At 39.7% G+C, this 12,601-nt stretch overlaps 1 protein-coding gene across 1 annotated transcript in view; it reads left to right on the plus strand.

Annotated features, from left to right (window-relative positions):
- The window catches only part of LOC104408916 (putative N-acetylated-alpha-linked acidic dipeptidase), a 27,754-nt gene extending 24,453 nt beyond the window's left edge, over window positions 1–3,301 (plus strand). Inside the window, exons 17-19 of the mRNA XM_010018660.1 lie at window positions 637–718; window positions 1,986–2,078; window positions 3,112–3,301. Coding sequence (XP_010016962.1) covers window positions 637–718; window positions 1,986–2,078; window positions 3,112–3,301 — 365 coding nt within the window. The remainder of the gene's footprint in view (window positions 1–636; window positions 719–1,985; window positions 2,079–3,111) is intronic.
- Window positions 3,302–12,601: the final 9,300 nt, after the last annotated feature.

The following is a 12,601-nucleotide window of genomic DNA, read 5'->3' on the forward strand; positions in this document are numbered from 1 at the left end:
TGCTGAACCACAATGCTTGACTGTCCTTATGGTAAAGAGATTCTGGTTATATCCAGTCAGAACTTGTGTTGTTTCAGTTTGTAGACATATGATGGCAAGTGTAAGCACCATGAGAAGTTTGCCTCGAGGCTTAGTCAGGCAGGAATGGTTCATCTCTATGCCACACCAGGGATCTTGTGCTGGCATGTGAAATTTGATTTAATATTACAGGGATTCACAAGATGCCTTCTGCCTGAGAAGCCTTTATTTTATTGGCAACGTTATATAGTATTCAGTTTAGGACTTGGCTGCTAATGACCAATATCAAGAACATGTGCACACACACATACATACACATATACTCTCAGTCTGTCTCAAAACTCAGTATGTGTGGACGACATACCAGTAAAACACAGGTTGTTGGGGTTTATAGGATTCTGGGCCTACCTGAACAGTCTGGTTCTGGAAGTCATGTTACAGGTTTTGACATTTCTGTACGGTGTTCAAGTAATAGACAACATTCACAGAAATACTGATTTCTGTTGTCTCCAAGGCAATTTTTCACACAGAATTACATCATTTTTAACAAACAAATTTGATTTGTTTCATGATGCCTTCAGTATTTAAAGTAAAATACTTCCTTCCTGCTCCTTCCAGATGCTCTCTTTTCAGCTGTGAAGAATTTTACAGAAGTTGCTGCTAGCTTTCATGAGAGACTTCAACAAATAGATAGCAATAAGTAAGTTTAATTCTTTTTTTTTTCCTTCCAGTCAGATACTCCACATAGTGCTCTGGGCTCAGAGGGCACAGTCTTCACTTGCATTTAGTCCCTTGAGTAACCTTGGTGACAAATAACTGTCAGTCATTTGTTTCTTTTTAAGTCCTTATGGACTCTTGTATTTAAGGATGTGGTTACTCTAGGAAGCAAAGTATAGAAATGTTGAATTAGTGGACATCAGAGACACTGCAGAGCTTGAGAGTCCACCCATGTTAGTTTTAAAAAGCATCCAAGCTAATTAGTGTCAATTCTTGACAGGTTTGAGTTGAGGAGCAGTGCAGGATGATTCATGGACATGACTAGAATGCTGGTTAGCATAAGCAGAGCCAGCTCAGGTGTGTCCCTCCCTCTAAGCAGACACATGTCCGAAGATTTTGTCACAATGTGTGTGACATTTTCAAAAAGGTTTCATTGGTGGATGGCCTAAATCTAAGCTTTAATTCAACCAACAAGTTTCAGTTTCTGTTTATGTCGATGTAAACTTGAAACAATTTCATTGACAGTAGTAGAGTTACTCTAACTTACTGTGATATAAATTTTACCTTTTTTTTTAATCAGTGTATGCCTTTGAAGCTCTACAATAAATTACTTTGGATGTAAATTACCAAACCCACACAAATCGAGTATAATCTTCACAATTCTTTTATTTGTTAAGCATCAGTATTATGCTCAGGGCTATTCAGAGCACACAGACACAGATGGTCTCTGCTCTAGGGAATTAAAAATCTATCATCAGAAAAACACAATTCTTGGATGGCTCAAAAGATGATTCTAACATGACAAGGTTCTTGTTTCTCAGATGTTGTGGTTTTACATAAAAAGAAATGTGATTTTATTGAAGTAATTTGCAGCTGTCTGGCTTTGTGGAAAATAGGGTCTTCAGAAAACTGTTGTACAGAAGAAAATGGTATGCCTACGCATCCTAATGAAAAGAAAATAAAGGAATAGATGCAACATGAAAAAAATACCTGAAAATCTCTGTCATCTTCGACACTATTCCTTGGCCTTTAAAAACACCTTTAAGACACTGCCAGGTTATGAGGCAGACTGTCTCATAGTACAGGTCAGCATAGTTCTGTTGTGCAGGTTAGCTGACATGGGCTGTCTTAAGTGGGCTATGCTTGAAGTTCCACATTTTGGATCTAGTGTCCTTCATAAATCCAGAGCTGTGTATACTGGGGCAAGGGCCAAGCACCCTGTAGCTAACAGACTCCTGTTTTCTTTTTAGCCCACTTGCTGTCAGATCACTAAATGATCAGCTCATGTTTCTAGAAAGGGCTTTCATCGATCCTCTTGGATTACCTGGCAGGCCCTTCTATAGGTAAGAAAGGCTTGTTTTTCACTTTCTGCCTGGAGTACCCTATGAGAATTCCTTTAAGATTTACAGGTCTCTAAATGGAGTTGTAATGATTCTATTTAACATGGTAAAAGTAAACAGGATAAATAATATTGGAAAGGGAGAACAACATTAGGGAAAACTTCAGGAAGATACACTATACAGAAGGAGGACAGGTCTTGTTGGAAGCCTATTCAGATCCTTAAACCCACTTCCATTGATTTCATTGGGCTTCTAAACAGACTGAAAAGTTTGGCCCTCAACTCAGTTCAAGTAATTTCAGTGGTAAATGATCTTAGGAAGTTAATATTATTTGAAAGTGAAATAAGGTATAATTGAAGTATCTACAGTTTGATTGATTATAACACAACAGTCATGCTAGCAAATACAGTGAAGAGGGCTGTACTTCAACAGCATTGAATTCAGTAGTCCTCTCATCCAATTCAAGAAGTAAATCCTGTTTGAGAGGCAGAATAGTCAAGTCTAGCTTTTCGATCCTTCTGCATAATTCAGAACAGTAATCTTTCCACTGAAAACTGTTGAAGGATAGCTTAAGATCTACAGTTCTCTCAATATCTACAGTATTAATGTAATCTCTCATAGCTTGTGACTAAAAATTGGTTAAGAACAGTCTCTTGTTAAAGCATCGACTTAACTGCTTCAAAGCGTGCCTGTTTATGTTGGAGATTGTGTATATCTGTGAGAAAAAGAAGCTGGCGTTTTTTTATCTTTCATCTAAAATGAGGAACAAGGAAATACTTTGGTCAACTTTATCTTCAGTCATCTTAGCTATAAAGTTTTAAGAATTCACATGGAATAACATAGCTTATGTTATTTTCTTGCTTTGTAGATTATAGGTACTGTTGTTGCAATAATTTTATTTATTTACATCTTCAGTGATGAGAATTTAACAGATGATATAGAAACAGATGAGTTTTATCCAGGAAAATGAAACAGGATAAAAAAATAAATTTCCTAATGCAGAATATTGTTCTTTTTTTCCCCAATTTCTCTACAGACATATTATCTTTGCTCCAAGCAGCCATAACAAGTATGCAGGAGAATCATTCCCAGGAATCTATGATGCCATGTTTGATATTGAAAGCAAAGTGGATCAGCGTGAGGCCTGGGAAGAAGTAAAGAGGCAGATTTCCATTGCAGCCTTCACTGTGCAGGCAGCAGCAGAAACACTGAAAGAAGTAGGATAAATATCAACAATATAATCATCAATGAGGACTACATGTGACTCTGCAGAAGCCTTAAAAACAGAGCATTTAAAAACACTGGGAGGATTATTACAAAGAACACAAAATCCAAAAAGATCTTGTTCTTTGCAAATAATATACCCAAGTGGAAAGCATTTAGCAATGCCAATAAGGTAATGTACTCCATTCAGAGAGCTCAGGCTTTAGATATTTCCTGAAGTGAGAGTGAAAAATTGTCACGCTTTCTCTCAGCTTCATATTTTCAGAATTGCTAACCACTGGATTTATTTTCAGAGCTTTGAATTTTGCTAGCTTGATTACTCTAGCAGCCTTCATAGTGCATCAGGAAGCCAGAAGTCATTTCATGTTTCTATCATTGTCTAGTTTTGTATGTTTTTTATTATTTGCCTTGGGGTTACATAACTGTACTCCAGCATTGCCCTCTGAGTGCCTCCTTTACACAAAGATTCATGTATGAAGATGGGGAAACTGTCACATACCATATGCGGGATATATAATGATTATAACAAGTTTTGGGCAGCCAGCACAGAATACTCATCGATGACGTTCTTCTCTTCACATGCTCTCACAGCTGTTTGCAAATAAAATTAAGCAAGAAGCCTTCTAGTTACTGGAGTAAAAGCAAGGTAATCCATCTTGTCAGATGTATAGTCATCTCCCAAAACATGTCTTTTGAGATGAAGACCTACTTTTATTCTTTCATCCAAAATTACCCCCGCTATGCCTTGTCCATATCAGGGTATTTTTAATATGAAGAAAATTAGGAGAAAAAAAAAAATCCTCAGTCCTTAGTTTCGAATGATACCAAATTATTACCCTTTTTGTAGAGTCTCTATTTCTGATATTGGTGTGCAGCTTCCTTTTATGACAGACAGCTCAAAAGACTACAGTGAGACAACTGTGATCAGACTGAGAAGTCTCAGAAAATCAGATCCTTTCATCTGATGCTCTGCCACCAGAGGACTACTAACCTCTAGGACAGAAATACTGTGTGTGATTTGATCTGCCGTTTTAGCTGAGGCCTCCAACATGTCTTAGAAGACTGTCTCATGATCTGATGGTTTTCAGTGTAATGGTAGATTTCTTTTTCTTTTCCTTAAGACATCATTCATAAGTATTTCAACTCTTCACGTTAAAACGCTTCAGGCAAGTTACTATAATTAAATGATTATTTTACTTAAATGTTGGTCTTTCTCATGAAATAATCCAGTTTGCCAGATAATGGGAAATGCTCTTACACCCAAAGTTATTGCCCAGTTATTTTCCCAGTTTTATGAAAGTGATTGGAGTAAAACCAGGGAGATGTCTTCTCCCAAACCTATTTTGTGCTGATGGGAGATACTGCTGTCTCTAACTGTTTTATTGCTGCTGGCTGCTCCACTGTTCCTTTTGCCAATGGAGAATTCATTACGATGGTCTATAATCCACCTCTGCCAAATTAGCCACATTAGTTTAGATCATCAGTTAGGTTAACCTTGAGGAGTTTGTCTTCAGCAATCAAGGGAGTGACAACACAAACCCACCATGCAGAGGGGGGCAGCAATAAGCAGCTTCTGTTGACTAGTTGGATACAAAAAGAATGTTTTTCTGCTGCTAAGGAGGATGAACTGAAGCACCAGACTCCAAAATTGTGGAGGTCTTTCACTAACTGACCTGTAAGCTTTCCCTAAATGACCTTAAGAAAAGTTGCTTCAGGAACTTTTTCTCTTAGCACAGACATCTACTTCCTACAAGACAAGTGGAAAACAATGGTTAAACAAATAATATGTGTTAAAAGCACTGTCTGTTTATATGTTCTGGCAAAATTTGTAGCTGCACTGAGAAACATTTCCATTTGCTTGGTTCTTAGAGCTCAAAAAACTGTCTGAAGCAGCCACATGAACAAGGAGGTGTGTGCTATGAAGCTATTTGCTAAGGAAAGGCAGACAATGAGAGGCCAGATACAGGAATAACTACTTTTTAAGCATCTGTATGTTTTCTTAGATTGGCCAGGGTATCTCACGAGCATAGCTGTTACCAAACTCAAGCTCTGAGTGTGAAATCCTCTTCTATACAAGCAGTCAAGGTTTGTGTGCCAATTCTTCTTCAGTGAAGTAGAATATAAAAACTTGATTGTTTTTTCCCTAGACCTCTGCAGTAAGCTGAAATCTACTCTAAACACTGCTAAGTGCTGTTGACCAAATTAGCTGTTTTGGCTCTCAAGCTTTGATATTATTCCACAGTAACTGGTCAACAAAGACTACTGAATTAAGTAAAAAAAAAAAGTCAGTTGTTAACAGGAACAAAACCTAAAATCAGCTATGTTGTACTTAAAGTGTATTGATCATCTAACATGAGCCAGTTGTTCATGTAACTACAGATGTCTTCAGCTAGAGATTGCCATTAGCAGAATTGTTTACTATAATAGACTTTAAGTACTTTTATTTTCTAAATATGCTGTAATTAGTGTTTGGAAAAGCTAGGATCCTAATTCCAGACAGATCTTTGCAAACGCTCATATGGCTTTTACAGTTACTGCAGGCAAACTCACCGAGTCATTGATTTATATACAGCAGTAGATAATTATAAGACAAGAGCATTTGAAGTATTTAGTAAGCAGAGGGAGGAAACTAGCAGGCGTTGTGGCATTGTTGAGAGCATCCTTTGCAATTTGATCAATTACATTAAAGAATCTAGAGGGGGAATGAAAAAGGAACAGTATTGTTTGAAGAAAGTACTTCTGAGTATGTGATCTCAAATTGGATCCTGTCAAAATTTGCCAAATAACTCCATACAATGACCATTCTATGCATTAAGAGTCTAAATCAAATGAAATTAAAGCATACCCATATGTGGAAAAGGTAGAAACTATGCTTGTATTAGAATGAATCCTTGCTTTTGTGAAATCAGCAATGTAGATGTTACTTTGACAGGATAGTCTGTTGACGTGTCCAGAGGAGGCCATGAAGATGTTCCAAGGGCTGGAGCACCTCTTCTATGAAGACAAGCTGATAGAGCTCAGCTTGTTCAGCCTGGAGAAGAGAAGTCTCCGGGGAGACCTTAGAACAGCTTCCAGTACCTAAAGGGGCTACAAGAAAGCTGGAGAGGGGCTTTTTACAAGGGCATGTATTGGTAGGACAAGGGGGAATGGCTTTAAGCTTTTAAGATTGGATATCAGGAAGAGATTCTTCAGTGTGAGATAGTGAGGCCCTGGCACAGGTTGCCCAGAGAAGCTGTGGCTGCCCCATCCCTGGCAGTGTTTGAGGCCAGGTTGGACAGGGCTTTGAGCAACCTGGTCTACTGGAAGATGTCCCTGTCTGTGGCAAGGGGTTGGAACTGGGTGAGCTTTAAGGTCCCTTCCAACACAAACTATCCTGTGATTCTACAACCTGGTGGTATAATTTCTGAATTAAGATGCTGTCAGCACAGATCTTACAAGTGTTGGTTTAGCTGCCACAGAGCAATCACTGGTAGTCTAAGACCTTTGAGATGTGCTCATCTCTCTTTATATGAGCAGTTTCAAATGTGCTGCTGGACTACAGACAATAGCGTGATGGAGCAGAGCAGCCAGCCCTCACAGCTGGAGTCAGAGTAAATTGTATTCTTTCACTTGATGGACAGCAGCTCCCTGTGACAGGGATTGTAATGAATGGAAGCATATCACACAATTATAGGATCACAGGGTTGGAAGAGAATTCAGGAGGTCTCTAGTCTAAACTCCTTCTCAAAGTAGGGTGAGCTCCAAGGTCAGAACAGGCTGCAGAGAGTTTCATCAAGTACAGTCTTGAAAATCTCCAAGGATGGAGACCGCATAACCTCTCTGCAACATGTTCTAGTGCTTCACTGCTGTTGTGATGGAAAAGCTTTTCCGTATATCCAGACAGAACCTTTTTGTTACTTCATTTTATTGTTGTTTCTCATGCTCCTGTCATGCACCACTGAAAAGGCTGGCTCTGTCTTCTTGAGAAACTTCTTGGGTATGCTGGAAGGTATCATTTGGTTTATGTTCAGTGCACAGCCCTTTACTCTCTGCCTCACTGGGTATATTCCTCCTGTAGAAGAAAGGGTCAGAGTTAGCGAGCTGAACTTGTCAGCTGCCAGCAGTGTAAACTTTCTTTTAGCTGGAATCTGATAATAGACTCCTGAAGGTCAAGATAACAGAGACTCCAGCTCAAAGCATCAAAATCTACCAACCTTTTACTCTGGTAGTCAGCTGCAGAGGCCATGAGTTCTGAGGGACTGTGCAACTGGCAGAGTCGGAAGGAAACCACTGATTTGAAACTGTGGTTGAGAATTCCTCAGGTGCCATTTTTCCTGCAAGAGCTACTTTTTCCACAAACCAGACCCCTCTGATGTCTCAAGCCTTTAAAGTTCAACCTTTAGTCAAACAGTAGCTCAAGCAGCACAACAGTGGCATATTTTTCTTGCAGCAGATACTAACCTTTGAGACCCAGTTGTTGAGCAGCTACAACCTACAATGTACAATCCCTGGCATTTGTTGTGTGTATTATGTATTTTTGTGTACTGTTGTTTGTATTGCTAATTGGCTGTGTAGCGTTAATTGTGCTCATTCAACATAGAAATGCATGCTAGTTTTCAATTGAGCATATGCATCCTGGCCATTTTTGGAGCTTTTCTAGTGTACCATATGTATATATATTTTAACTAAGTAAAATATATGTAGCTATCTGCAAGTTCTGCTAGTTTCAGCTGAACTTCACTCTTGTTTCACTCTCAAAATGAGCATTTCTCACCACTCTTGAGCTCAATGAGGCCTATGTAACTGTCTTCTTGCTAGTTTTAAAAGTGATATTAATTTGAAGGAGTACTCTGTGTTCAGGGGTTTGTGTTTTGGACCTTGTTTTGCAGTTTTGTCACCTGGTCCAGGAAAAGAACTCCCTTTTCTTAGTAAACTTATCACAGGGCTTTTTTTGCATAGTTTTTGTGACTGAGGTTTGGTTTTATCATCAGCCTCAAGTCTTAACTTTGGTTAAACTTGGACTAAAGTGGGCATTTTCAATATTGAATGAAAACCTATTATCAGAGAAGCAGTCTTGCAAGTATCTTATACTGGTAATATATTAGTTCTATCAGAAAAAGCCCCATGTAAAAGAATAAGGTGACCAATGGAAGTGGTTTTGATTTGACCAGAAAGCAACTCAAAGGGATGTAAGTCTTATGGGAGACTGATTGTCTTAACAGCTCTGAGCTCTTTCCATGGCTGCTAAGTGAGATGCTCAGTAACAGCTAAGAGTGAGATGAGGTTTGTTCTTGGAGCAGCTTCTTCCACCTCCTCACAGATGATCTGCATTCCAGGCACACTGTAGTTCAGATCTCGCCGTGTCAGGCTCATTTTTCTCTGGCTCCAGTTATTCCGAGGAGCATTTGTCAGACATGATACTACAACTTTGGCTTTGTGATTTAGTAATGTGGCCATGTCCCAGTACTCAGGAAACAGTGAACATGCAGGATAGATACAGCATTCCTTATGCTGCGTATCTTGGAACTGTTAGAACCAGCAAAGGGCAGAAATAAAGGGGGTACAGAAAAAAAAAAGGGAGAAAAGAAAAAAATGTAAAAGAGGACCCCATTTTCCAGCCCAGGCACTGAGGAATGTGGAAGTTGGTATAGAGGAGGTAGATTTATTCTCCTTCCCTTCTTTTGGAAAACAGTTCTAGCTGCTCTCTGCTCTATTCCACATTCTTTAGGAAGCATCTGGATTGTCACACCCTGTTTCCCCTTCCAAGAGGGAAACTAGCAACATCTATAAACACTGTTACCAAGTCAAAACTTACATTTTGCCTGGGTGAATGGTATTTATATAGGCTTTATAAGCTGTTTTTCTCCTTTCTCCCGAAGAACTATGCTGATGAGATAGCTCAGGGGTAATTTAGAACGTATCAGCAAGCAGGTTCAAAAATCTATGTATAAAATATGTATGATCCAATAGGGACAACAAATATTCTTGTGTAGTAATGTCACTCCTTACCCTGGCCTCCAGAGTGTACCAAACCAATTCACAGAATAGAACACAATAGTTTGGGTCAAAAGGCATCACCAAAGATCATCTAGTGCAGCCCCCCTGCAGTGAGCAGGAACATCATCAACTAGATCAGGTTGCCCAAAACCACATCCAGATCTTAAATGTCTCCAGGGATTGAGCATCTATCATGTCTCTGGGCAACCTGTGCTTCTGTGAAGAATTTCTACCTTGTATCTAATCTGAATCTATCCTCTTTTAGTTTAAAACCATTACCTCTTGTCCTACTGAAAAAGGGCCTACTAAAAGTCTAACCCTTTAGGTACTGGAAGCTGCTCTAAGGTCTCCCCTTAAGGAGCCTTCTCTTCTCCAGCTGAACAAACCCAGCTCTCTCAGCCTATCTATCTCCAGCCCTTAGAGAATCCTTGTGGCCTCCTCTGGACTTGCTCCAAGAGGTCCATGGAGGAAGCACTAAATAATCCCTTATTAAGCTAAGAGAGAAGAATGTTTCAAAAATTTAGGGCTGGAAAGAACACAAAAATTCCAGTTTGTGAAAACACAAGGCTTCATAATGTGGCTTTATTCAACACTGGAGTAGGACTACAGCAATCTATGAGAAAGAGACCAACTTGCTTTATGACAGTTGATGGCACAGTTGCTAGGTAATCCGTTCAAGCAATACATACACAAAGTTCATTAATTTTATATGCTGGATGAAGACCATGGACTTGAATATGACAGGATGAATCTGCAGAATTGGTTTATGAAGACTCTCACTTTCTTTCCCAGTGAATCTAGCCCTGAAGGTGTTTAGGAGAGAAAAGATGAGCCCAGATGAGCCAATAACTTAAGCACCTCAGCCTCGTCAGAATGAGGATTATTTTACAGGGACTTCACTTTCTGATTGAAATGTTGTAACTCTGGGGCTCTTCTGAGTAATAAACTTCTTTGCCATTGATATCAAACTCCCACTCCTGCTCTGGTGCGTCTGAGCCACCGGACAGCCCAGGAAACACAAAGAAACTGCTCCAACATTTCCATCAACGCATGATCAGTCCAGGGCACCCAAGATCTCTGTTCTTTCTCACACACTCAGTACTGCCAGCTCCAAACCTTAGAAACATGGTAGTTATTGTCATCAGCCTAAGACAGGATCCAAAAGCACCAGAGCAGAGCAGGCCTTGTATAAATGCTTCCCTATGCTGGTTTGCTTTGTCTAGAGGTCTCAGACACTCCACAAGCTCACAAATGACACTGGCTATTCATTTGTTAGGAACTGAACACTCTGTACAGAATAATTCAAGTGTTTAAAGGTAGGTGTTTACTGCACCTTAGATATCCTACGGTGTCTCTCCTGATCCCAGGAGCACTCCTGTGTGTATGTGGTAGCTCAATGGTAGAGGAGTCAGGAGTGAAGTAAAGTTAAGGTGGAAAAAAGGTTAGGGGTGTGGGAGAAGATGCTTTAATTTTTGTCTTTGTTTCTCACTATCCAAGTCTATTTTAATTTGTAATAAATTATTTTCCCCTAATTCGAGTCTGTTTTGCCTGTGATGGTGTTGGCAAGTGATGTCCCTGCCTTTACCTCAACCCATGAGCTTTTTCATCTCATTTCCTGCTTCTGTCCTGTTGTGGAGTGTGTGTGATTCAAGGCATACTGTGTGTTAAACTTGCATTTAAATGGAATACAACATACTCCAACAATGGTCCATCCATGGAATATAAGAACATGCCAGAACTAATAACTGGTAGTACTAGGACTGTATTTTAAGTGGTAGAAGCTGTTGTTCAGCCTCAGCACTGCTGATGCCCTTATCACTTTAAAAAACCATTGGCATAGAAATAAATATATTTCATACTTTCTCACTGTTGCTATTCTTACCTTCTTCCTCCACTGATGTTATTATCATGTGAGGTCTAATTTAAATAGTAATCTCCAAAAGCCCTGTCACTTTACTGTCTATTATGTGCCAGTCCTACACCTGTAGTGCTATATAAATGTTAATAATACATCAATATGCTCATTCTTTGTAAGTTTTGTAGGTGGAATTCCATCTGGTTTGTAGATGTCAAGTGAGATATTGGTATGAAAAGTCCTTGCTGTTCAGAATTTGTGATGGCTTATGAGCAGTTGGGAAGTGACAGAAACTGGACATGCTTATCAATTGAACATGGACATCCAGCCGTATGCTTAAGACCATGGCTGTGACTGGTGCCGTATACCTGAGTGATATGATTCTTCTCTAATCTCTGAAAAGCCTTACTGAAGTAATTAGGACATTATTTAGGGCAGTCTTTCCAGCTGTTTCTGAGTATTTTCAGCTCAACTGAGTGTATTTAACAAAGTTTTGAGATAGTTGGAGTGCTGCCTTTTCGTTCACAAAATACATCTACTTTGGACTCCTTTGGGAGTGAGCGGCAAGAGCTCAGAGAATGTCCAGGCTCCCAGAAAAGCTTTCCTGTCATTAGCCAGATAACTGGTTGCAGATGGCCAGGTCCTCAGTTCCAGAAAGGTCAGTCTTGGCTTCCGTATAGCCATGCAGGAGCTCACCAGCAGGGAGTGTTGTGCAGGGCTGAGCTAAGTTTGTCCAAAGTACAATGATTCTATGATTCTATGAAAATATCTTGGCTTTTCCCTGAGCAGAAGTTGTGTCCTTCCCTATGAGACACTGATGGATTTAGATGAATTAAACTAGGAAAACGTGATCCTAACAACCTTGTAATCCAAAATATAAAAAGCTAGAGAACACAGGATATAATTTTGCAGCTTTTCCCAGCTGCAAATTGGATGATGTCGGAAAGTGTCCTCATTGGCTAATCTAAATTGTATTCTGAGCTGCTCTAAGTATTCATCACTTGCCAAGGATTAATGTAACCATGGATTACAAAGGGGAGCAATTCAGTGCTTCCTTGGTAAAGAGAAAAGAAGTTTTCCCTTCCTCCATTTCATTTCTTGGCTGCTGTCATTGGAACAAACACTGATTGTCATTAAACCTAAAACAGGAACTTTCAAAACCAGAAAATCATGATAACTAATAGGAATTAGCTTTTAAAATAGTACTTTTGCATTGCTTGCTGCACAGTCTAAATGCATATTTGATGCAGAGATACACAAACAGCTACACACAAGCTGTCTTGTGAGGTGAGACTGAGAAACTCAAGTGGTTTATTGCACTCAGAAACGTATCATCATTCAGTGGTTAAGGCAGGATAGGAAGAACAAGAGCTGAGAAACACAGAAGCCAGGGGCAGCCCTCGGCTGAGGGCGGGAAGAGGAGGAGGAAAACGAGGAGGAGGAAGGCTGCTGTTTGCCTGCCCTCCTCTCA

Source organism: Nestor notabilis, unplaced genomic scaffold (genome assembly GCF_000696875.1).
Source record: "Nestor notabilis isolate BGI_N333 unplaced genomic scaffold, ASM69687v1 scaffold1750, whole genome shotgun sequence".
Classification (NCBI taxonomy): domain Eukaryota; kingdom Metazoa; phylum Chordata; class Aves; order Psittaciformes; family Psittacidae; genus Nestor; species Nestor notabilis.